This window comes from Pteropus alecto, unplaced genomic scaffold, assembly GCF_000325575.1.
Source record: "Pteropus alecto unplaced genomic scaffold, ASM32557v1 scaffold146, whole genome shotgun sequence".
Classification (NCBI taxonomy): domain Eukaryota; kingdom Metazoa; phylum Chordata; class Mammalia; order Chiroptera; family Pteropodidae; genus Pteropus; species Pteropus alecto.
This window is the reverse complement of record NW_006442107.1, coordinates 3,879,326-3,907,193: the sequence shown is the minus strand read 5'-3', so window position 1 is coordinate 3,907,193 and position 27,868 is coordinate 3,879,326. Positions and strand designations below refer to the sequence as shown.

General features: G+C 37.9%; 1 protein-coding gene, 1 non-coding gene and 1 pseudogene across 9 annotated transcripts in view; 1 reads left to right on the top strand and 2 right to left on the bottom strand.

Annotated features, from left to right (window-relative positions):
• The window catches only part of DYM (dymeclin), a 261,639-nt gene extending 238,728 nt beyond the window's left edge, over positions 1-22,911 (bottom strand). Inside the window, exons 1-4 of one of the 8 annotated variants that reach the window (XM_015595751.2) lie at positions 22,382-22,592; positions 9,363-9,460; positions 8,954-9,108; positions 6,788-6,979 (exon numbers count right to left, since the gene is read on the bottom strand). In XM_015595751.2, coding sequence (XP_015451237.1) covers positions 6,788-6,927 — 140 coding nt within the window. In that variant the 5' untranslated portion in view covers positions 6,928-6,979; positions 8,954-9,108; positions 9,363-9,460; positions 22,382-22,592. The other 7 variants (XM_006919912.3, XM_015595752.2, XM_006919910.3 and 4 more) reach the window with 7 other exon arrangements.
• LOC112469358 lies at positions 6,050-6,168 on the top strand. The gene has a single exon (XR_003042611.1). It is a non-coding gene; the product is annotated as a 5S ribosomal RNA (ribosomal RNA).
• LOC112469512 lies at positions 20,825-20,943 on the bottom strand (annotated as a pseudogene).
• Positions 22,912-27,868: the final 4,957 nt, after the last annotated feature.

Sequence of the window (27,868 nt, the reverse complement as noted above, 5' to 3'; positions counted from 1 at the left end):
AAGAAACAACCAAAATGTTCAACATTAGTTAAATAAATTATGGACATCCACAAAATAGAATATTCTACAACCATTTAAAATTATGTTGTAGGAAATGACAAGAGGAAAATGTGAGTTAAAGAAACATTGTGTAGAATAAGATGCAAACATTTTTAAATGAGAGGACTGAAAGGATACACACCAAAATGTTAACAATGTTTACTTCTGATTGTTACTTTTATCTTTTGCCTTTTCTGAATTTAAGGTACTAAAAATGAACATGCATTACTCTGGTACTCATAAAAATGAGCTTAAGTGACTGTGTAATTGTGCCAAAAGCTGCCTTCTTGCCTTATTTGAGCACCATCTAGTGCTCAGTATACATAACACAATTTTCATAATGCATTAACATTTCTAAAAAGTAGCCTTTATAAAAAGGATATTGTGTAAGCACAATGACAAATTATTGCTATACTCAGTGTCTGGCCTAATTTTTAAAACAGTTTAACAATTAATCCAAAAGTCATAGGATTTTATAAGGATAAAAGCAATCATCAGAAAATTGGTTACATTTCTGCTGTTTATTTTCATCCCTCAAATATTTTAGACTAACTCTCAAGATAGAGCCCTTGCTCTTTCTTAAGTTAAATGGGTATTTACTCCTTGAAAGAAGAGGGAAGTCAGACACTTACACATGCCTTATGGTGTTTTATTCTCCCCACAAACCTACATGGTAGGTATTATGATTTCCATTATACAGAAGCACACACAAGCTCAGTGAGATGAAGCAGCTTGCCTAAGCTCACAAAGCTAGTAAGTGGTGGAGCTGAAATGCAAGACAAAGTCGGTCCAAAATCTATCCTCCCCCTATCATGCTTCACTGCCCCCATTCTTTAGACTTCACCCCAAATCACTGCACCTTTCAGCAAAAATGATTCTCATTCTTAATAAGTATAAATTGCCACTATATGCTCAGCACTGCTCTTAGTACTCTAAGCTCATTAAGTATTAATGCTCAAATCAAATATCAACTTAAAGGAACTTTCAAAGTATATTATCTTATATAATGTTCTGTTAGCTGGGCACATCAGTTTTATAAGGATACAGGACTTCCCGTTTCCTACATAGGCACAGAAGTTCGTTCAGACTTTCATCACAGAGTGGTTACTTAACTGCAGCCACCTCACATTTGGTTTTCCTGCCCTTGTTTCTCTTCTTTCCTGTTCTTTCTAATCTATCATCCACCCTACTTAAAAAGTCATCTCTCTAAAACAATACTTTCTCCAAATCCACTCAACGAGAACCTACAAAGGATCACAACTCTAATCCTCAGCTTCCTAACAGGTGTGCCAAAAACCCTTTAGAACCTCCAGGCCACTAGACCTGAGCAGCCTTACCAGTTTACTCTGAAACACCCCAAAATTACATTGGGAATCACTTACTTTGTGCTCCCTAAAACCTGTACCCAATCTATTACACTTGTTTCTCATATCCTTTCAACATAAACTGGAAGAATTAATGGAAGTCATTTGGTCATACTTTACTCACAACACAAAAATCACTTCTACCCATATGCACAAGGTTATTCACTGCTGCACTGTATGGATTAACAAAACACTGAAAGCAATGCAAATGGTAAAAGCACATTGCTATATTAATTTTGATATATTCAGCAGTAATATGCTATGATCCATCAATAAAAAGAATGAGAAAGCTAATATAGAGACGGCTCCCCAAGACATAATGAATTTAAAAAAAAGCCCAAAGTACAGAAATGTGTATGTGTTATTATTATTTGTCTAAAAGGAGGAGGATATATGTACATATTTGTTTATATAAGCATGTGCTATGGTCTGAATGTTTGTGTCCTTCCAAAATTCATGCTGAAATCCTAATCCCCTAAGGTGATGGCAAATTGTATTAGTAAGAGGGCATTTGGGGGGTAATCAGGTCATGAGGGTGCAACCCCCATGAATGGGATTCGTGCCTTTTATTAGAAAGACCACCGAAAGCTGCTCACTCCTTGGATCATGTGAGGACACAGAGAGAATGTGCCAGCTATGAACCAGAAGAGGGCCATCACCCAGCCATGCTGGTGCCACAATCCCAGACTTCCTGCCTCCAGAAATGTGAACAATACATTCCTGTTGTTTATACGCTACCCAGTCGGTGTTGTTCAAACAGCCCAAAAGGACTAAAACAGCATGCAATATCCCTTAAAAGGACATTTAAGAAAACTGATAACACTGGTTGCCTCTGGGAAGAGAACTCGGAATGTAGGAGGACAAAATAAGGAGAACATTCATTTTTATAACCTTTGAATCCCTTGAATTTTGAAACACAAGGATGTATTATCTTCTCATACAAAAATAAATGGAATTTTAATTTTTAAAATTCCATCTACAGACACCATGGCTCCTCCATCTCTTCCTATCATCTGCCAACGCAAGGGAGGACTCTGGCCCACAGATCAGGCCCCTTTGCTTTAGGCAGGCTAGTATATCCCACTGGTCCACACCCACACACAGAACTGTGTCCTGCCTCAATGCCTTTGTTCACGCTCTTTTCAAAAGTGTCTGAATTCTTCCTTGCTCGCTCCCCTTCTAAACCATCCAACCCCTTTGGGGCTGTTTAAATTCCAATATCTCCAAAATACTTTCCAGAATCCTGTAATCCTGGCCATCCCACACAGAATCCATGTACCCTCTAACTTTTTACTTATCTGTAACGTGTATATCGATCTTATAACTGAATTATTTTTAACAGCAAAACCAAACAAAAACTGTGTAGTCAAGAATAATTTCTGCTGAAGGAGTGATTACCACAATATGATGCCATTAGAATATCAAAAAAACTGAAAACCTGATCACATCCTTCCTGATGAAAATCTTTCAGTGGTTTCCACTGGTATTAGAACAAAGTCAAAACTTCCTAATATTTTTCATAACACTCAAATCTCCCAAACCTCCTTCCCTTACCACTTCTCTTCAGTTTCTCAGACCTGACATGTCCTTCCTCACCACCGGGGCTCTCTTTATGGTGTTCCGCTACCTGGCCCAGTCCTCTCCTATTCCCAAACCCCTTTCCTCTGGCTCAGGAATCAGTTTAAAGGTCACTCCTCTTGAAAAGAGTACGGAACTGACAGGTATAGAGGTGGGACAAAGACCTTTCATTAAATATCCTTTTGGTACCTTCTGACATTTGAACCATGGGAATGGATTACCTTTCAAAACATAAATGAAATAAATATGTCACTTCTTCCAGGAAATGCGTGACTCGCCCTGTTCTGTTCTCACTCAGGCAATGAGCTACTCGTGCTGTGTTCATGCTTCTCTGTACTTCTTCTGTAATAGCCTTTATCACACTTCACTGTAGTTGCTTATTGCTTTACAGATAGATTATCAGTCCTATGAGGACAACAGACATTATCTATCATTACCATTATATCATGAGAAACAAATGATAAGTTAACAGTTTATAAAGAGTAAAAAGGCTTCTGGTCCAGCAGTCCTCAGTGACAAGCATGACACATATTCTGGTGTTCACATGCACCATATCCTCATGTGGGGATACTCAGATTCTTATGAACCAAAAAGTAATAAACACAGTTTTGTGTTTTGTTTTTGCTATTATTTAGAAACAAGTAAAATCAGCCATGTAAGTAGTTTTAAAATACTTTATTAAGGAAAATAAACAGTATATTACTTAAACTTTGTTCTTGAATTAACCTTGATTTATTTGACCTTTGCTTCACAAATAATTTTAATAGGATGAAAAGTTAAAAAGCACTGAAGAATGTAAATAAGGTTCTGCAACCATGGCTGGAAGCTCTAACAAAATCTGATTACTCTGGAGCCTACAATAGTTTATAGTAAGAAAAAATCAGATTAGTCCTACAGGCCTTAGTGTTTCTAAAAAATTGGCAGACATCAATTTTTGGCTGCAAAAACAGGCTGTACTTGAAGACAGCACATATGGATCCAAGGAATTCCAGGAATGAGCAATCTCAGAACTAAGTCTGGATTCAGGGTCTTCCCTACAAAGATTCATTTTAATCCTGAATAATTCATGAACTAGGTAATCTCATCCCTGACTCTGTCAATGAGGTGGCACCTGCTATCTCAAAACCTGTTCAATGGCAAGGTTCTAAAGGTCACACTTCAAATATCAGAACTAAGGGGCAGGGCAGTATCAAAATGCAACACCACAAATGAAGCCTCTGTAAATATTCCCCCGACAAGGTGCAGTTTATTCACCTTACAGCTTTTTACACTTTCTAAGATTCCTTTATACTTTTCTCTATAATGTAAGGTGAATTAATAAAAAGAATGACATCAAAAAGAATAAACACATGAGAACAGCACAGGATCTTTGAGAAAGAAAGGTAATTAACCAAAAAAAAAACTATAAAGCCATAATGATTCAAACTGCAAGGCACCAGCACAACTATGGCAAACTTAGAAGATAAAAAAATAGACAAAAATGGCGAATAAATTAGTACCATAACTATTTATTGAGAAGTTCATACTTTCTACAATGCTCTGAAGTGGCACCTCTGTATAAATCAAGTACACACACATACGCTCCTTCCTTCTTCAAAAGTACATTAGCTCTAATTAGTTTTTTTCTTTTCCATTCAAATTTAGAATCAGCTTATCATGCTTTCCCCCGCCCCACCCCGCAAAAAGCTGTTGGGATTTTAACTAAAATGCCTTCAATCTATAGGTAAATTTGGGAAGAACTGACATTTTTAGGGCAGTCTTCTTAATCCTTAAATGTGGTACATGTCTCCACTTAGTTAAGTCTTCTTTAAAGTCTTTCAGAAGAGCACATATTGACTGAACTGCAGTTTACATCAGTGAAAACAAAAATTATTTGGCTAATAAATGATGATCTCTTTATGTGCCTTTTTTTCCTCTAAGTCTTACTATTACAACACAAGCCATGGTACTCAATGACAATTCCTCAAGGATTAAAAAAAGGTCTCAAAATTTGTTGATGCTATAGCTCATCTCCAGTTTGACCTCTCTCCATCAATTCACAGACACCTTTAATTTTCTAAGGATCTCAGAAGCAGTAATAAGTTGCCACTTGACATAATATACAACTCACATGCTATCACATAAACTGCAAACTAAGTTAAACTTCTAAGGCCCAATCCAACTGTATCTGAAAGTTACATATTAAAATTTATTGCCAAAATATATGAACAGACAAGTCACAAAAAGATCAATAATCCTTACTCCTTAAACATATAAAAATAAACATAACCTTGATCATTAAAGGCAAATTGAAACCATAAAGACAACATACGTACACACACACGCGTGTGTGTGTGCGTATGGAGAGAGAGAGGGAGAGTTTTGTTTTTTTTTTTAATTCACCTTCATAAGACAGAGACAGACCTTCCAATCCTGAGGTCAAGGGAGAGGGGAACTATAGACTTATTTGGCACCATTATATCATTTTTGTTACTGAAAGTTGGTAAAGTAAAAGAATTACGTGTTTATCCTTATTTAGTAATGTCATATAGCAAGAGCTCTTCTTTACAGAAGTCTACTTAATAAATGGAGAATGACCAAATTAGAAATATCGCCGTTTTGTTATCTCTTATGAAATAGGTGATTGAGACTAAAATTGTCAATGGACGCTAAAACACATGCAAACCTCTGATTAATCTTAGGACAACTGATATAAAACCACACATTTTCTGTATCCTGATATAATAAAAAGCACATAGCATCATTTATGAAATAACCTTACCAAAAATGTTTAACCTAAATTTTATCAAGCCTTTAAATCTGACTTCCAGTTTACATAAAGTACAAGAAATGAAAAAGAAAAAAAATTACAAGATATAAGAAACAATTAGGTAAACCGAAAAGGTGCAACATTCTACAGAAAAACTGACCCAGTTCAAAAAAAGTTATCAGCATGGGGAAAAAACAGTGGCAGGGGTTGGGTGGTATTTCACAGAATGCAATATCTCCCAGAAATAAAAAGGAATGAAGTATATTTGTATGCATGAAAAATGATGTATGCAGTATTATCTGTTATAACAAAAGATTGAGTCTACGGCCATGCCACTCTGAACATGCCCGATCCCGTCTGATCTCAGAAGCTAAGCAGGGTTGGGCCTGGTTAGTACTTGGATGGGAGACCTCCTAGGAGGACCAGGTGCTGTAGGAGTAAAAAACAAAAAATAAGGAATTATAAGCTGACAAGGTCTTGCAATCTGTGAGGTCAACCTCGCCTAAAAAAAGAAAAAATCAAAAGATTGAAAACAATCTAAATGTCCACCAATAGAAAACTGATTAATATATTAATATATCGTATGAATACTCTGCAGCCATTTAAAAAAATAAAGCAGTTGCACATATGCTTATATATACAAGATATATTTTAAGTACTTTTGGGGAAAAAAGCAAGGGACAGCAAGCAAAAAAGAAAAAGCAAGGTATGTACAGTATGCTAACTATTTGTGTTTAAACAATTTTATTATACTACATGAGATATATGCCTAAATAAGCTTGTACTATCATTAGAAGGATTCAAAAGAAACTGCTACTAGAAATCATCCCTGGGGAAGGGAGGTGGCTGAGTGGGAGAAAAGAAAGAGAAAAACTCACTTCCTACTTTTCAGCCTTTTGGATTTTCCACTGGTACACATATGATAAATAGGTGGACAGATGGATAGATAAGACGGACAGACATACAGGACATTATTATTTATTTATTTTTAATGGGAATACTGCATGAGTTTATGAGGCCCTCTATATGAATTTTCAATCTCCAAGTGATCTCTTACCTGCTGGTTGGTGCAGAGAAGGAAAACGAGAGAAGCTGATTCCAGAACGGGTCATTCTCTGAAACAGATTCTGTGCCTGACAACTTTTTTAAGTACTCATTTTTAGGAAGATCACTGATTCTGCTGCTGTTCGACCCCATCTTCTAATCTGGTAGATAACTTGTCCTTAAACCTTCATTTCCACACGACAACCTATAAAAAATGAAAAGAAATTTCATAGTTGTTCAAAATAATCATACTTTTCCTACCCTTGATCTAAATGTAAAGAACTGTAAACTTACTAAAGGAAATAACGCATTTCTTTATTTTTAAATATATTAGACACCAAATACAAAGTTACAAGGAGAAAAATGGGACTGACATGTATCTTAGCCAACACAAACACAAAAATCAGAATCAATGCTTGCAGACCTTAGAATGGGCACACCTCACTCCCCTAGGCAGCAACAACAGGGTACTATCTGCTGGGAACAGTGAAGGCAGTGCCCAAGGCAGCTGAAATGCCCGGAAGGAACAAGTTCAGCTAAGCGAAGGCTAGCCACTAAGGTACTCTTGCCAGAAAGTTTCATCTGCACCCTACCCTCACAGAAAGCAAAGTAGAAAACAGAAGCCCAATGGCATCACTTCTGCAATGATTCATGCCAAGAATTCCAAACACACACAACCTGGACCCAATTTATATGCAACTCTCAAGGCGCTTACCAATGAAAACGAGAATAAAATGGAACTTGAAAAACCTGCTATCTAACCACCTCACCTCCTAAGAGTCCTACCGCTTTTCCCTCTCACCGTGCCTCAGAACACTTCTTTGGCTTTCAGCCTCTTCTCTATTTGTCAATAATTGAGCCTACCTCCTGGTTTCACTAGTAGCTTCCATGATATTACGGTAAAATCTCTCCTAGTCCCAACCTCTGACTAGAATACCAGCTCTATCTATAGCCCTAAAACTTAAGGTTTTTTTAACTCAAGGTTATTTTTTATTTATATGTATGTATGTATGTATATGTATATATGTACATATATACACACACACACATATATTACATAATACATAAGCAATAATTTTGTGTATAACGATGCACCTTACAGAAGTCTGTACTAAAAATGAGAAGCATGTTATTCCTGAGGCTTTTAGTAGTAAACCGTTCAAAAGACCTATCTTTAATGCAATGTAATCAAGAACGCAACATGTGCAAAACTGATTCCATCCTTCCTTCCAAAACCAGTTTCTCTTCTCAACTTCCCACTACTCCCCTAAAATTCCCATTATGTAAAAAACAGCTTGAAATGCTATTTTTCTGTAGTACTAATAACATCTCTCCTGAGGTAGGTAGATTATTCCTGAATACTAATTCAAAGTAAAAAAATTTTGTTCAATAAATGGATTGTTCTCTCTTTACCTGCTCTCCTTCAGGCAGGATCTGAGTGTGATTCTAGTTTGGGCTTTAACCTCTGAGTGACCCCAGAACTAACATTTTGTTCAGACTTCTCAGTCAAAACCCAAGCATATATCTTTACTTAATGGACATTTCAATTTGATGTCTTATCATTTTAACATTTGTCCCGCAAAAGAAGCAACCCTTCCAAAAAGTCACTATTTTCATCAATGTTATATCAACATTCTTGGCTCAAGTTATCTCACATAACCATTCATTCCATAAATACCTATTACACACTCACTGTAAGAGCTAAATGTTATGAAAATGCAAAGATGAGTAAGACCAGGTTCCTGCCATTAATGAACTCAGAGCCTATTTAACACATATGGTTAAGTATCACGATAGAGTTATTTATATACAAGAAGCTATGAAAATATATAGGAGCATCGGAGGCAGCGAGAACAGTATATGAAATGGCACTTTTACTTAGCCAATTTACTTATATGCCAGAAACCAGTCTAAGTAATTTACAATTACTGATTCACTTGTCCCCATTAACAATTTTCAGAGATGGTCACAATTTTCTCATTTTACAGATGAGGAAACTAAGGCACAGACAGGCTAAGTAACTTCCCTAAGGTCTCAGCGATGATAAGTGGCAAAGCTAAAATCTGAACCCAGGCAATCTAATTCTAGACTCTCCGGTCTTTACCACTCTGCTAGGATGACTCTCCAATGACACTGACAAGTCCTTTGGGTTCTTCTCAGCATCTACAATTCTACATACCGTCTTTCAAATTGGTCTCTTCCTTTATATTCCGGCTGCCTCCATGCTAGACAGGCTTCTGTAACCTCATATGACTTAGTGCAACAGTATCCAGGTTTCTTTGTTTCCAATCTCTCCACTTTGATTCACTTTGCTCACTCCACTACTGTATTATTCTTTAAAAACAAACAAACAAACAAAAACAGGCAATTCAGTCCAGCGCTGCAATTAAGACCAAAAGTTCTAATGTGAGAAAGACCCTACTAAGTCTGTGCAGAGTCAGTATGAATCTCCATTTTATCACTTAAAAAACCTCACTGTATAATGGGGAAAACAACAGTACTAACAACTCAAGATTTTCTGAGGTTCAATAAAGCAAGATGGTCCATGCAAAGCACTGTGTAAAGGACTTAGCACAGAGTATGCTTACCCGAATAAAAGGGAAAAGATAGTTTATTTTTAATATTAGTAAAAGTACCACTTCCATCATTTCATTCAGCAGCTCAAAAACATTCAATGATTCATGACCTGAAAAACAGAACACTGACATTCAAGACCCTTCGCAGTTTGAAAGGTCACTTTCCAACTTTATTTCCAACTACCCTCCAAACCAGTGGTTCTCAAACTTAAATGTACATTTAAAAACACCTGAGGAGCATGTGGTTAAAAATGCAAATGTCTGGGCCCCCAAAATTCAGAATGTCAGGGTAGAGCCCAGGCATCTGCATTTTCTAGAAAGCATTCACAGTAATTTTGATACAAGTGGTCTGTGAACCTCAATTCCTGCCTTCACACCTGCCTTCCACATTTGTCCCACAGCATCTTAAACTGTATTCACTAAGCAGAGTGATCTCTTTTCTTTCTCTGTAATCCTAGGATGCTCATTATCTTCACCACTCACTTGGAATGTAACTACCCTTCTAATAATGCCTTGTTGTGCTGTCTGATTCTTATACTATTATTTAACTTTTCAATCAGTCACTTCCCCCAACTCAGTTTTACCATCATGGGTGAAAACAACACTTTGAACAAGAAATTATATACTCGATATTTTGTATTTTGTGAAATATTTTATATATACATAAAATTAAATATCTTTTTATATGTACTGATTCACTGTCTCCTGATTTAATACGCCTTAAATAGAAAGTAAACATTAGGAGATCTGAAAATCCATGATATTCAAATTCTGTCCTCACGCTCTCAAAATATGCAAATGATACCCTAGTACACTTTGTCCCAACTTAGGTTGAAAATCCATCCATAAATCACACAGACACAACACACATACATGCACATCATCTGTAATCAAGAGACTTTAAAGCGAAACCTCATAGTTGAAACAAGACACCAGAGAAATAGTGGGCAATGGTCACCAGCCAAAGGCCATGTTACACACCACAGGTGCCATGAGTCCACCAAGCAATGGAACATTCCCTAAAAGGTTACTATGTTCCAAGTGCTATATTAAGTACAGTTGAGTATTCCACTCCAGTGAAATGAGAGTAATGAAAATAAAAAGATATAAGCCCACAAATACAAAATCAGAGGTGTGGGAAATAGAAAGGTGACAGAGGGTGGTAAATGAAACAGCAGAGCTGAGGACATCCCAACTTAACTATCTGCCAACGGGGACACTAACAAGAAGCAAACCAGTCCACCCCCATGGAACTCTAGGAAGGCAAAAGAGCTGGAGAAAACACCATAGAAGACAGGGGCAAGATGCAGGGCTAACACCTGTGCGTCTCCCCCTACCACCGAGTAGGAAATCATGCGTGCTCTCCAAAGAAATCTGACTGGAGCCTGGACTCTGAAGCCAAGGCTGGGAAGGGTAATGAGGTGGAAGATGAAAACAAAAGCATGAAGTTAAAGTGTGCTTGCTCTAGTTACACAGTGGGTTTCCCAGCCTCCGAGGCAGGAGACTGGATGATTCATCTCAAGAAAAACTGAAGGGGGATCCAGGGAAAAGATACAGATATTTGGGACTAACCCCATTTAAAAAACTGGGTAGCCACCTACAGCAATGCCCACCACTCAACAAAATCCACTCACAGAGACAGCTTATCAATTTTGGGAGTCTCGTTCTTAAGTAAGAATGGACAAGCAAAAATGATTACACTTGTTTGGAAAGACTCTAACGTGAAATGAAGAAACCAAAAGAAATCAAAGAAAGGAAAACGAATGATTCTGAGAGAAGAAAAAATTAAAAACTAAAATATCCTCAGGGAGATAATAAAAACAATAAAGGTAAACATTCTGTAGCAACTGCTATGTCCCCAGGCCCTATTCTAAGTGCTTTATACATACTGACTCATTACATCTTTACCACAACCTATGAAGTAGTGGTATTCTTTGTTTTTCTTATTGCCTGGATCATGGGTTAGCAAATTATCGTCCAAAGGCCAAACCCAGCCTGATGCCTGAAGAATCATTTTTTATATTTTTACATGGCTGGGAAAAAATAATTGTGACATGTGGAAATGATAAGAAATTAAAATGTCAGTGTTCATAGTAAAGTTTCATTAGAATACAGCCATACTCATTTGTTTGCATATTGTCTATAGAGGCTTTTGTGATATAACAGAGTGGAGGAGTTGAAACAAGAGACCATATGTGGTTATTCTTATCCACTTATACTGCTATTCAACACACTACAAATCTCAATTACGTAAGTGACAATGACAGCATTTCAAGTGCTATGTGTATTGTCATACTGTGACATTTTTTTTTACCAGTTGAGATCTAGCATGTCAAAACAAGAAAGTAAACTCTGATGACACACTTTGAAGTCATAGTGGAGTACAGATTATTTTTAATCAAATTAGATGTCAAAGTATTATGTTTATTATGTAATAGCACCACAGCTATGCCAGAAGAATACAGTATAGACAGACACTACCAACTAAGCACTCATCACAATAGCCTGACATGCCCTAGCTCCCTGCACTCACTCTCAATTTATGAGAGTAACAATCAAGAAAAATAGAAAACGTAAAACAAGGCATTTCATCACAGCAGAATTTCTTCCCAAAATAAAAAATGAAAATTAGGCTATAACCCAAGTAAGTTTCCAAATGGCTCATTTGTTAACCAATCAAGGAAAGTCATTTGCCATCGTGAGTTAAGCTAAATTGTGTTTGATTACAGAATCTAAAGAAATGTGTCCAGAGGAAATAAACATCTTTAAGACTTGTCTGTAAAAATAGCTGCTTGAAGAAAAGTGTGTATGGAACAATTATGGCCATGAATATTTCCCAAAAAAAGTTGAGAAAATACTAATTTAATATAATCTGAAGTAGAATTTGCTAAAATATATAACAACTGATGGTGGTAAAAATATGTGTGGAGCAGAAAAGACCTTAGCTGGACAAAGATACAAACCTCATGAAAATGCAAGGTGTTTAAAGCCTATTCATTGTCCATTGTATTATCGATTAGCAGGTGCTTTACATAAAATATCTGAATCTACTGTGTTACTGAACCAGTTACAATGGTTAACTTCATTGGCTCTCATGAACTTAATCAAGACCATGAAATTTTTGTCAGAAATAGCTGATTATCTTGATACGTCCTACTACACAACAATATGGCTTAGCAGTGATAGAGTTTTACTGAAATTTTTGAGCTCAGAGTTGAGACTGAAATTTTTCTGAACAAGAAGAAACCTCCTCAACCACATTATTGAATACTGAATAGCTTTGGAAATTAGTTTTTGCTGCAAATTCTATAATATTTCTCAATGAATTCAACCTAAAATCAGAAAGCCAAATAGCACTTACATGCAAACCTATACTGAAGTTTTTGTTGTCATTTCAAGGACTATTGACATTGTTTGAATCACAAATAATATCAAGCTGCTTTATATACTTCCTATGCTGTCAAAAGTTAAACTAAGATCCAAGATCTCTGAGAGCCCCACACAAGCATGCAGCAGATATGTTTTCCAGAATCAAACGATAGTTCCAGCAGCATTTTTCAGACCTCGATGCAAGTACAAAAGTACTTTCCACATTTCAAAAACCATTTAACTGTCCAACAAGAAGCTTCTGCCTACCCCTCAATTAGAAGAGATTATTCTACAATGGAATGATTTGTTAAAAGGTAAATATCAAGAAAGGAATCTAACAATTCTACAGATCTTCCAAGCAATAAAAATGCTCTACTAAAACCACATGTTCATGGATTGATATCAGTATCTGGCAGTACCTATCTGTGTAAGAAATTTTCAAAGATGAAATATATAAACTCTCATTACACATCAGCATTAAATATGAACATCAGTAATCAATCTTGATGACAAGGAATACTAACTTTAAATCCCAATTAAAATGTTATCCCCCTGCCAAAAAAAGAGATTTCATTCTTCAGCAAACTTTTATTACAAAAGTTTTTTTTTTATTCTCAATCATTATTAGCATTATATTTTGAATCCATCAATAAAAAATTTGTGGAAATTTTTTTCTCTCTTGTTATGTAATGTACCAACAACCTTCAATTCGCCACTTGGCCCACAAAACCTACTAAAATATTTATGATCTGGCCCTTAACACAAAATGTCTGCCAACTCTTGGCCTAGAAGAATAAACTGAGGCAAAGAAAGGTTAAATAACTAGCCTGAGATTACAGAGCTAGAAAGTGACACAGCAGGTTTCAAGCCTAGGCAAGCTGGGTACAGAAAGCACGCTCTTTAAACCACTATGCCACACTGCTTCCAGGAACCAAGAACAAGATGTTGTAAAAAAGAAATAATCGAAGAACAAGGACACCTGAAATTAAAAATAGGATAAAAAATTAAATAGAAAGGAGGTCAAGGAAACTCCCATAATAAAGAACAAGAAGACAAACAGATGGAAAACAGGAGACAGAAAACTGGAAGACCCATTTAGACAGTCTTAACAGTAACAGGAGTTCCAGAAAGAAAGCATGAAAAAAGAGGGGTGTTACGCAGTCAAGTTGGCAACTGAGATTCACCTTATGCTCCTACTAACAAACACATGAAGCCTCTGGGACAGGGACAAAAACAATTCACTGCTCACAGCAACAGCAGCAGCCAGAGTAACATCTTGCATCAGTTTCCTAGGCCCCAATCCCCATAGGTCTTTCAAAGTATTTGATAAAAATTGATAATATGTTCATGGAAAAATGGGTAAATGGGGTAGGGGGACAGGGAAACAAGGTAAATTACTCAGCTTGGCAGTGAGCAACTTTTATGTAGTCATAATAACGAAAAGACTGAACACTAAATTAACCAAGAATTCGTATATATCTGTACTGGAAAGGCTGGAAGAGGGGGAGGAGGTGGAAGAGCACCTCATCTACCATAAGGAGCAAATAAGTATAACCTAAAATTGATAAATCACAAAATAGCCATTAGACATAATTATAAAGACAGTTAAAAGCAGTGCCTTTGAGGACTAGACTAAAACGTATGGGTACTGCTGACTTTTTATAATGTTCTCTAGTATTCTCTCAATACGCAAGTATTACTTTAAAGAAATTAACTTTTAAATAAGTTGGAGAGAATGTGCTTTAGTATTTCATAATCAGTGATTCATATAAACTCAATGTGCAAATACTAAAGAATAGTGCGGGGTTGAAAAACAAATCAACAACACTGAAGATATATCACATTATGGTTATGTAAGCACACGTTCTCTGTCAATATTTCCTGAGTGCCCACTATGTGGCCAGCCCAATGCTAAGTGCCAAATTAAAACTGTGAGGAGTGGGAGTTCCAGTCAAGATGGCATAGAGGGTAGAGGCTTTGTACATGTTCTCCTCCAATCACACCAAAATTGTGATGAAACCACGGTGCAAACAGCAAGCAGAGTCACCTGGGCTCTGGATGAACAGAAGCCCTACAACTAGGAAGAGAATTAAAAAATCATCGTGGAACAGGAGGAGGGGGCGGAGATGTGAGGCTGCTCAGTCCTGGGCTGAGCGAGACAAAGGCGAGATAAAGATGACAGCAGTGCAGCTGGCAGGTACAGATGTTCCTCTTAAAGGGGCCGTGACCAGACTTTCGTGGTGAGGTCCAGCACTGGGGCAGCTGCTGGGTGGGAAGTGGGTGGGTAGTTGCCAGGGACATACAGAGGGACACAAGTTGTTGTGCTTCAGGGAGGGACGGGCAGCTTTCTCCCGGGCAAAAGTGCTGGCGGTATCCACTGACCTTTGGTTGAGCCCTCCCCTATCCTAGGGTGTGAAGGCCGGCACCGCCATACCTAAGACATCATCAAACTGGATTAACAAAGGTAGGTCGCTCTGCCAAGAGGACCCCCTGAAACTCTGCCCCTCCCAACTTGTGGCCCTACCCAAGCCACATCCAGTGGTGTCCTCGGCGTGCTCTGTGCCTCTTGCTGAGCAACTCCAAGCCCCACACTGGTGACAGCAGGCCTGTTTCTGGGATGGCCTCTTAAATCAATTATAAGCATAGCATGGGTGGCAGCCATCCGTGGATTGTTTGCTGACTCTTACTAGGTAGCCCCGGAGGGGCATGGGCTGGGGCTACACTTGGCCTATAGCTGGACTCCTCTCAGGACTGTGCCACTGGGCCTCACAAAACCATACTACTAACACCAGGAGACACAGGAGCTTTACATAGTACATAGAAAGACACAGAAAGGCAGCCAAGTGGGAGACACAGAAGTATGTCTCACATGAAAGAACAGAACAGAGCTCCAGAAAAAGATCTAAACAACGTGGAGTCAAGCAATCTAACAGATGTAGAGTACAAAACACTGGTTATAAAGATGTTCAATGAACTTAGGGGGAAAGTAGATAAACTCAGTGAGAACTTTAACAAAGAGATAAAAAACATAAAAATGGAGATGTAAATTATAATAGGGAACCAGTCAGAAATGAATACAATATCTGAGATGAAGGGACATTAGAGGGAATCGACAGAGTAGATGAAGAGGAGGATTGAATCACCAATATGGAAGATGGGATAGCAGAGGACATCCAATCAGAACAGCGACAAGAAAAAAGAACTCATAAAAATGAAGATAATTTAAGGAGACTATGGGACAACATCAACCGTAACATTTGTGTCACAGGGGAACCAGAAAGAGAAGGAAGAGAGCAAGAAGTTGAAAACCTATTTGAAGAAATGATGGAAAATAATGATGAAAATAAAATTATGATGGAAAACTTCCCCAATCTGGTGAAGGAAACAGATATACAACCCCAGGAAGCTCAAAGCCCCCCAAAAGATGAACCCAAAGAGGCCCACACCAAGACACACTATAATTAAAATGCCAAAGGTTAACTACAAAGAATCTTAAAAGCAGCAAGAGAAAAGCAGTTAGTTATCTACAAGGGAGCTCCCATAAGACTGGCAGCTGATTTCTCAACAGAAACTTTGCAGGACAGAAGGGCTTGGCACAAAATGTTCAAAGTGATGAAGACCCAGGATCTACAACCAAGATTACTTTATCCAGTAAAGCTATCATTCAGAGTTGAAGGACAGATAAAGAGCTTCCCAGACAAGAAAAGGCTAAAGGAGTTATCACCAAAAAGCCAGTATTACAGGAAACATTGGAGGGACTTAAGAAGAAAAAATATGTATCAAAAATATGAATAAAGAATGGCAATAAACATATTTATCAACTAGTTTTTTAAATGAAAAATAATTAAGTGCTCCAATCAAAAGACAGTGTGGCTGAATGGATAAGAAAACAAGACCCCTACCTATGCTGCCTACGAGAGACTCACTTCAGATTAAAAGACACACACAAACTAAAAGGAAAGGGATGGAAAATTACATGATGGATCTAGAAGGTATTGTGCTAAGTGGAGTAAGTCAGATAAAGACAAATGCCATATGATTTCATGAACATATTGAATCTAAAGAACAAAATAAACAAACAAACAAAAAAACTCATAGATACAGAAAACATTTTGAGGGTCACCAGATGGAAGGGAGTTTGGGGGAGTCGGTGAAAAAGGGGAAAGGGATTAAGAAGTACAAGTGGACAGTTACAAAATAATCATAGAGCTACAAAGTATAGCATAAGGAATAGAGTCGATAATATTGTAATAAATGTATGGGGGCAGAGGGGTACTAGACTTATTGGGGTGATACTTTGTGAGATATTAGATCTCTAATCACTATGCTGTATACCTGAAACTAATATAATGTTGTATTCCAACTATAATTTTTAAAAAATTAAAAATTATATTTAAAAAGAATTGTGGAGTGGAATTTATAGTCAAGTAAGAGATTCAGTTAAGTCAACATGAAATTATAACGTGGCAACCATTCAAGACCCAGTGAAAGCTTCCCAGAAATCATGCCAAAAATGCTAAGACCTGAAGAGTAAGAAGGACTGCCCTGGTTGGATGTGGGGTTCAGAAAATTATCAAAGCAAAGAGAATAGCATTTGTGAAGGCTTAGGGTTAAGACAAAAACAGGCAGGGCCCACTCAAGGAACTGAAAGAAGTTCAATATGGCTGGAGTAGGGAGGGAATCAGTGGAAGCAAACAAGGCTAGAAAGCAAGCTGCTGCTTCAGGCTTTACGTGGAGACTTATTAAAGGGCATGTCTTATATTTCTGCCCACTGTAACTGTAAAATTGCATACATCTCTAAGTCTTCTAGATCACTGAACTCTTCCTCTATATATTATTTCAGAATATCTATGTCTAGGCCAGAACTGTCTTGTGGGTACCAGACCATTTATCTGCCTGCCCACCATACATCATTCCTTGGGTGTCAACATGCCCAATACTGAACTTTATATCCTACCCTCGCCCATCTCCGATTCCTCCTTTTGCAACATCTATTCGGATATCCAAATCCAGACACCTGAGGGAGGGGAAGGAAAAGCAACTAGTATTTAGAGTGTATATGTTGCCAGATACATAAAAAGTTCTTTTCATTTAATTCTAACAAGCATATAAATATTAGTTCTACTTTACAAATGAGAAAACTGAAGCTCAAAAAGGCTGAGTAACACACCAAAACATATAAATAACTCAACTAGGATTCAAACCTAGAAATGTGGGAAATGTGTAGGACAGTCTGGAGTCTACAGACAGAGAAACTAATTATGAAGTATGGTAGAAACGCCAATTGCCTACCTCAGGCTCCAGTCCTCCCTCCCTTATAGTAACGACTCCAATTTTTGGCTCAGCACATTCCTGTCCAGCTAAAAGAGATATTTCTCAGCCTCTCTTGCAGACAGTAAGGTCATATGACTAAGTTCTGGATAATACTGAATTACATGGAACTTCCTTAAGAAAGCACAGCCACCTCTTTGTCCATCCTCCATCCTAATGCTTGGATATTAGCTAGAAAGTCAGCAACCATACTAGACCCAGAAATCAAGGGCCACACCCTAGGGATGACAGAGTAAGAAATGGAAAGAGGCTGGGTCCCTAATGGCAGTGAGCCACCATACCAGCCCTGAACTGTCTACATCTGCCTTCTTACACATAAGAAAAAACCATGTTTTAGCTATTGTTTTCACATCTGTTACTCACAGGCAAACCTAATCCTAACTGATAGAACCTTGAAAGTCTTCTAAGAGGAAGGTGGAAGGTTGCAAAAGATATTTTGAAGGAAGAATTGTCAAGATTCAGTGACTGACTCAATCTTAAAAAGAAAATTATCATCAGTCATATGACACACACAAGATTTTTTAATTCCTCCAATGTCTTTATTGGAGAGTTACAGTCACTTTTGGTGTCTGCAGTTTTTTTTTTTAATTGAGATATAATTGACATATAACATATTAGTTTCAGATGAACAACATAAGGATTCAATATATGTAAACATTGTGAAATGATCACCGGAATAAGTCAACATTCATTACCATACAGTTACATTTTTTTCCTTGGGATAAGAACTTTTAAGATCTACTCTTAGCAACTTTCAAATATATCACACAATAGTGTTAACTGTAGTCACCGTCACATCCCCGGACCTATTTATTTTATAACTGGAGGTTTATACCTTTTGACTACCTTCAGCCATTCAGCCACACACACCCCCACCCACGGTGTCTACATTTCTAAGTAATGTAATAAAAATAAGACATCAAAAAGTACTAACCGAACTTCCTAAAAGGAATGAAAAAAAATAAATAAATAAACTCTTTTAGTAAATACAACGTATTTGTAAGGTTGTCAACCCTACCAGTTTAAGGGGTTTTTCTGCCTAAAAATAAGTAAGATAAGAATAACTTACAAACTGTTTACAAGCAATTTATAAGCAGAAGTTTGAAGCATTAAGCTCTGCTAAGAACCTTACTAAGGAAAATAAATACCTACTCCTGCCTTTAAGCTTAACAATTCCCCTTACACTTACTGATTAGCAGTACTAGAACACACCACCATGAGAGCCAGAACCTTCGCACCCTGAGACAATCAAGACCTCAAGAGCTAAGCTAGGAAGTGGAACCCCCTCAGGAAGCAGGACCAAACTAGAGGACTTCCTGAAGTCCCTTCTACCTCTAAGATGCAGAGTCTTCTCCTGGTCCTAGGAAAGGAAGTGAAGTAACAGCCATCTTGCCCCTGTGCTTTTCAGGCCCACAGCACTCAACCATGCCCAGCTCAGTCACAGAAGAAAAACTCTAGAAGTGGCTTCAAGCCCAAGTCATACAGTAGCTCATCTTCCTGAAAGTTTTCTCACTTTAAGAATCTTCCTATTGAATTGGGGGTGCCTCTACCACCCACTGTCACAGAAAGGCCCTGCCCTATCACTCTGGGCACAGGAACCACCATTGCCCCAGGATGTCTCATGGCTCCAAGTGGCAGTTGAGCATTATATACACTCTGATTACAAGTACAGAACACTTTAAAAAACATGAATATGAAAAAGAGACCAAAACAAAATACAGAAAAACTTTACATGCTGTGACACCTCTATACTTAATCACTTTTAAAGGTCTCATTTTACCAAAGCCTGCAAGTGTCACAGGTACTTCTCATATGTTTATAGTCACTAAAAAGGAAAATGGAACAGTTTTCTCCAGCACTAACCATTTCCATTATCTACAAAGTAAAAGACGACACTTACATTGCATTGATAGCAGCAAAGGAAATCACTTATTTTCTTAAGTCTCAACAAAATATCCCAAAGCACACTGGTTGGCAGAATAACAGCCCCCCAAAATATCCACATACTAATCCATGGAACCTGTGATTCTGTTACCTTACACTGTAAAAGGGATTTTGCAGATATGACTAAATTAAGGACCTTGAGATGGGGCAGATTATCCTAAATATCCAGGTGGGCCTGATCTAATCACACAGCTGTGGTCAGAGAGACAAGAGACGCAAGGTTGTTGGCTTTGAAAAGGAGGAAGGGGGCCACAAGCCAAGGAAAGTGGCAGCCTTTAATAAGCTGGAAGAGTCAAGGATACAGATTCTCCCCCAAAATGTTCCAGAAAGGAAGACAGCCTTGCTGACACACTGACTTCAGCCCAGTGAGACCCACTTCAGACTTCTAACATACAGAATTTTAAAATAATAAATCTGTGTTTTTTAAAACCACTAAATTTGTGGTAATTGTTACAGTAGCCATAGAAAACTAATACACTAAACAACTTCTAACAATATGTGAAATGACCTAGAGAAGAAAAGCATAATCAAATTGCCCAAACATTTACAGCATTATGAGCCATGATAGTTATTTGTGCACGTTGCAGTATATTTCACTTGTTTTTCTCTGCCCTCACAAAACTCCAACCACTAAAAAGCCAGCCACAGTGACAATTCTTCAAACTTTTTGTAGAGTGAACCATATTAACTAAAAAAACAGGATAGCAGGATTGACTGGAAAAATTAGGACAAATTATACTGTATTTTTCAGAGTCAAACATCAAAGTGTTTGTACTCTTTATTCCCCTTGTATCAGATACATTTTTATTTATTTTTATTTATTTTTTAAACACCTACAGCACCTGGTCTTCCTAGGTGGTCTCCTATCCAAGTACTAACCAGGCCCTACTCTGCTTAGCTTCCGAGATCAGAGGAGATCGGGCACGTTCAGGGTGACATGGCCGTAGAAATGGATACATTTTTAAAAATAAATCCTAGATATTGCTATTAAGAGCTTACTATTAATATTTAGGTGTGATAATGGTATTGTAGGTCAATGAAAAGAGAATGACTCAATCTTCTACAGATATACAGTATACTCAAATATTTACAAGTGAAATGGTATGCCTATGATCTGCTTTAAAATAATTGGAAGGAGGGATATAAATGGATAAGGGCATTGAGAAAACTAAATTAGCCAGAGTTACTAATTGTTGGAGGTAAGTAATAGGTACATGGGGGTATATTATTCCACTGTTTGAACTTTTCTGTACTTAAAAGGTACAAAAACAAAGTCTTTGACCTATCCCTCATAATACAGACAATATATTTAATAGTTGAATCTCTTTCCTGTAATATTGTCCCACCTCAATTCTGCCACTTAATCCACCTGCAAATGATAGTTTCAACAATAATTTTCCTTTAATCCCCACCTCATTCTGCCCTGTTTACTAACCTTATGAGTTTCAGCGAGTCACCTAACCTCTAAAAGACTGGTTTTTCATCTGCAGAACGGAAATATTTAGATTTGCCCAGTCTATCTCCTGAATGTCTGAGAGGATCATATAAGGTAAAAACTGCAAAGCAGAATAACCATTCTAGAAATCTATAGAGACATAAATTTCATGCTCAGCAGCAACACTTATTCCTACAGATTCACCTCCAGTCCGTCTCTTGAGCACTCATCAGCCCAACCGCCTGGTTCCTCTGTAAGGCCACACTCCTCTCCACCACCTCCACGCCCCTTCTCTCTACACACCTCTCCCTCCAACCTCCCCTTTTCCCTTTCAAGGATCTCACTCTAACTGCCGCCCTAGTCAGTGTATCCCGTGTACTCCTATGCTGGCTCTATTACATTCATCCCATCACTTTCCTACCCCTTTCCGGTATCCGTCTTATCAGCTTTATCACCCCACGGCCCTCCATCCCCACTACTGCCCCTAGTTCACAAACACCTGGACTAACTACCCACCTTCCTTTCACCCTTCATATAAAACGCCATTGCTACTTGCCAGGGGACGTGAGGGGTGGGGGGAAGGGAGAAAAAGGAGTGATTGCTATGGGATAGCTATGGGTTTGCTATGGGTTTCTTTTTTGGGTGACAAAAATGTGGAATTTGACAGTTGGACAACCCTGTGAATTTGCGAAAAGCCACTGAGTTTTACTTTAATTGTACTTTTAAAACTGAATTTTATGGTAGGTGAATTACATCTCAATGAAAATGTATATGTAAAAAAAACAAAAACAAAACTCACTACTGCTCACTCTTATCCATTACACACCCATCTGTCAGACCAACATCGCCCGATCCCCCAAAGCATCGACTTGCTCTTCGGTATCCTTCCGACTCCCGATACCAGACTCGGACAGAGGACCCTCTCACTATCTTGATTAACACACCCCCTTACCCGTCGTCTCTGCGTGCCACAGTACCCTGAAGGTGGGGAGAGCTCAGGCACAGCCTTTCCAGGGTGGTCCCGTCCCCCACTGGCAGGAAGGGACCCTTCTCCGCCTCCTTGGTGGCGCTGCCCCTCAGCTCCCGGCGCTGACCGGGGGAGGGGAAGGGAGGGAGTCCCTTAACTGCTCTGACAAGGAGCTGGGGCCCTAGCGGATCCCCCAGCCCACCTGTCTCGGGCGGCCAGGAGATCTGCTTCCAGCTCACCAACGGACGAGCGGGCGGCAGAGACGGAACAGGAGAAAGCGCGGTCGCTGCCGCAGCCGAGGTGGCGAACGCCGGATCAGGCCTCCATGTTTCCGCGTCTCTGCGGCTCCAGCTCCGACTCCGGCTCGCCTCCCGCTTGGCTCCCGCCCGGGCCGCGTCAGTGCGGAGGCCCGGAGGCGGGGAGAGAAGAGGGAAGCGGCCGAAAACGCAGCTGGGAACTCAACAGCAGGGCGCGCGCCAGCGAGAGGTCACGAGGTACGCAGCGCGCGGGCTCCTGGGAAATGTAGTCCTTCAGGCGTTAGGCATTTCTGCACCTACTTGGCACCTCCAGGGCAACGGCAAAGTCACGTAGCAAAACCAAAAAGGAGTTAGCCTTCTCCGCCCTAGTGTTGAAGTCCTTGCTTACCCCTACACCGCTTATTCTGGTGGCTTTACTTGATTTACGCCCTGTTCATTCCAACCGAATAACCCAAAGTCAAGCAATTCCTTGTAGGACTCTGAAGAATTGGGAAACAGGAAAATCATTTTTTCTTTTTCTTTTTTTCTTTTACCTTTGTTCTTTTCAACGCCTTATATCGAGAGCTAACTTTCAGAAAATAATTTTTGATGGAGGCAGTTAACAGGTATAAAACTGTCTGCAATATTGTCAGAAAGGGCAAGGTCCCGCACGGTGCCAAAAATATGACATTTGAAGTCAAATGAGTTGAGGGTTACCAGATTGACGGCCTTGAACTATTGTAACACTTAGCCAGTTTCCTCATCTAAAATATATACAAGATGATGATATTTCTCATACAGAACTATTGTCAATATCAATAACAATAACAACTCACATTATGAGCTGTTTTATATGTGCTATGTATGTACTGTTATCTTGTTTATTTCTCCCAATAACGCTCTGGGATATTTACATTATACAGTCAATATGTGCCAATGCACTCTGAAAAGCACTACCCAGATCCTAGATACACGTTTCCAGTTTATATTGCCAATAAGTTCCCTGAGCATATATTGCCAGTAAGTTACAGGAAAACATACTAAAACACAAGATAACTAGAAGAAACCTAGTTAAAAAGAGGTGCCCTGGCTAAAGATACATGTTCATATTTCGAGCAGAAACAGTATATATAGTATTATCCAATTTTCATAAATGAATTATATTTACAATACCTATGTATATACACTTGGAAGGGGATAGGGCTAAAAGAATATTGACAGTTATTAACTATGGGGAATGAGATCATGCATGATTAAAATTAGTTTCCCCATGTGTTCTCTAATTCTTCTGTAATGGACATGAATTATGTGTAGAATTTTATTTTAAAATTACAGCAAAAAGAGAATCAGGCACCAAAACCAAAATCAAAGTACTTTATAATTTTGCCTGTACCAAAAATTACACAGTCTACCTACCTCAAAATGACCTAGCAATAATTGTGAGCATCTCTTCAGAAATGGCTTTATAGAGCAAGAAGACACTTATTCTACTTTGATGCAATCCTGTCAGTAAAGTTTAACATCATAAGTCAGAGTAAGATTAGTAATGGTTTTCACAATATATAAAGCATGCATTGGAGTAGCAGTCCTTCAAAAACAATTTATTGTACATCTAATGTGCCAAGTATTATCCTCAGTCACCAATCTTTAATACTGCTGGCACAAGTGTCATCATAACTTTGACTGACTTGACTACTTCAGTGTCTATTTAATGCAAAAACGCCAAGAGGAAAGTCATGAAAGCCCTCCCACTAAGTTAACGGAGTATCCCAGATTGGATCCTAGAACCAAAAAAGGTACTAGTGGGAAAACCGATGAAATCTAAATGAAGTTTAAGGCTATTGTACCAATATTAATTTCCTAGTTTTGACAAATATGCTATGGTTTTATATAGGATATTAACATTAAGGGAAACTGGGTGAAGGATATATGGGAACTCTCTGTACCTTACTACTCTTCTGGAAATCTAAAATTATTTCATGTGGTAGGCAAAATAATAACCCCCCTGCAATGTCCACATCTTAATCCCCCAAAGCTATGCATATGTTAGGTTACGTGGCAAAGGGAAATTAAGATTGCAGATGAAATTACGGTTGCTAACCAGATGGCTTTATAAAAGATTATCCTAAATTATCAGAGCAGATCCAATGTAATCATGAAAGTAAGGAGAGTCATAAATATGTTCTTTCCCTTGAAGATCAAGTGATGCAATGTGAGGATAGGTTTTGCTGTCTGTGAAGATGGCAAGAGACTGGAAATGTGAGTGATGGCCTCTAGAAGCTTGAAAAGGCAAAGAAACAGATTATCCTTTAGAGCCTCCAGATGAGAATACAATCTTATCAGATACTCTGATATTAGCTCAATGAGACCATGTCAGACTTCTCACTTACAGAACTAAAAATACATCTGTGCTGTTTTTAGCCACTAACTTTGTGGTGATTTGTTGTAGCAGCTAGAAAAAAATACGCATTCAAAAATAAAAAGTTTAATTAAAAAGTTTAATTAAAAACTTCCAAATGCCTACCTGTCTTCCCAACACATTTTCCAATCTGGGACTTAAGGATATCCATGCTACTTAGAAAGTAACTATAAACCAGAAAATGCACCAAAAAAGTATACTTCACTTAGAAGGCGTGCAATTTTTACTTTTTGCAACAGCAGATTTATAATCTTCCCAGCTCATTTGGGTTAGACTATTATGAAAATCAAGTATATCCAGAAATACGTTGAGTTACACAGGAAAGCCAATCAAGCAGTGAAATGTCAGGTGAGTCACTGAAAACATTATGGTGTCTCAAAATGCAGTCCTGTGTGATCTTCTTCATCCTCCTCATTACTCAGCAACTTTCCAGAGAGATACCTAAATTTAGTGAGGACATCCATTTGGCTCATTCATTTGTTCAGTGAATATTTACTTAGTTCAGTGAATATTTACATGAGTGCACTGTGCTTCAGACCTGGGCCCAACCTCAAGCAGCTTAAGGTCTAGTGGAGGAAACATGCATTCCACAATACAATCAGAAGTTGGGTTAAATTGCTATGATAGACAAGAATAGCCAACGCAGCCTGATATCTTGCCCCAAGCGAACAGCTTTCCAAGAAATAAATGGTGAAAATTAATCACCTGGTACTAGCAGGACAAGAATTTTCATCAACATCTTAATACTAAAACATATACACATGTGTATATGTAATATATCAAAATACATATATGATATGACCTAATTCTCACAACCTTGTATATAAAGTATTATTGTCTCCATTTTACCCAAATATAATACAAAAGTTTTTTTTCTTTAGTTATTGAAATTTATACACTAGTTACTCAGACCTCCAAGAATTTACCTTCTAATACAAACATCATATAACAGCAAATTTTAAGAATAGATTTTTATGGTCATTTTATGACAATTTAATTATGAAGTTGATTTTCATGGTAAAAGAGAAGTGATGGTGGAGAGATTAGAAGTACAATAGAATTGAACTTTAAGACACTTGGGCCGAAAAGAGTCAGCTGCTATCTGTGGAAGTCAGGAAATCCCAGTTGTAAGGGCAAGCAGTGTGGCTAGAGACCAGACCCACAGAGTGGCAAAAATGTAATGAGAGCCAATTTGCTGGATGGGAAAATCGGGATTTAATTCTTTCAGCTAACTACAATGGTGAACCAAAAAGAGCTGCATGAAATTTCAGAGAGAGAAGTCACTATGTCTGCATTTAGGTTCAAAATTTAGGTTCCTGACACTGCCAAAGTAAGGAATAGTTAATCAAAAAGGAACTGCTAATGGCTCCCAAACCTCACACAAACTAACTTATAACAAAAGAAATTTAAAGATACATTGTAACATCATCTCAAATCAGATCGGTAAACATCAAAAATTTGGTAACATATTTTTGGCAAAGGTGTAGAGAAACAGGCACTCATACGTACTGATGGGCATGCACATAGGCACAATGAAGTTTTGTATTATTTTCTTTAATTGGGTACATATAATAGATGTATAGTATTATCCCCTTTCATTCATAATTTTAGTAATTTGAGTCTTCACATTGTCTTAATCTAGATAGATTTGTCAATTTTGTTGATCTTTTTGAAAAGCCACCTTTTGATTTCAGTGATTCCATTTTTTTAATTCTCTATATTGTTTATATCTGCTCTAATCTTCGCTATTTCCTTCCTCCACTAGCTTTGGGTTTTATTCTTTCTCTATTTACTTAAGTATTTATAGCTACAATTTCCCCCATTAGCACTGCTTTCACTGTGTCCCAATGGTTTTTGTATGTTACATTTTTAGTTTCATTTGTCTCGATATTTTCTAATTTCTCTTGTGATTTCTTTGATACACTAATTTCCACAAATTTGTGAATTTTCCTTTTTTCCTCCTGTTGATTTCTAACTTCCTCCCATTGTGGTGAGAGAAGATAATTTGTATGATACATATCTATCAAATCTATTGAGATTTTAATTTGTGGTTTAACCTATGGTCTATTGTAGAGTCCTACATGCACTTGAAAAGGATATGGATTCTGTTGTTGGATAGCATTGTGCATGTCAGTTAGATTTACTTGGTTTATTGTTTTGTTTAAGCCCTCTATTTCCTTACTTATCTTTTGTCTGGTTGTTCTATCCATTGCTGAAAGTGGGGTATTAAAGTCTCTGACTCTTATTGTAGAACTATTTCTCTCTTTAATTCTGGCAACCTTTACTTCATATATTTTGATGGTCTGTTATTAGATGTAACTATAGAAATTTTGTAATAGTGAAAGAGAAAAAAACCTAATATCTACTGATCTTCAAGGTATTTTCTTTTAAAGATATACCTTTAATTGAAAATAGAACACCCCACAGTGTATGTTACTTTTGTCTTTAAAAAAAGTAAAACACATACACATGTGTGTATTTGCTTGTGCATGCAGAGAATCACTTTGAAAATATAAAGAAACTAGTAACTTTGATTGCCTCCTAGGAGAACTGGGTGCCTGGGAACCAGGCTGGGAGAAATCTTTATCTGTCTGCACTCTTGTACCTTATGAATTTTGTACCTAATAAACATATCAAAAAAAAAGTACATTCAAAAAGTAAATGCAATTAAATTTTAAATGCTGCAGACTGGAAACTAAAGAAAAAAAAAGTAGGGTGTGGTTCAAATTAAAAAGATCCATATTCCATGAATGTAAACTCATAAGTAGGGCAGGCTACTAAAAGAGCTTACCTGTATTCCAGAAAGTTCAGTTTAGT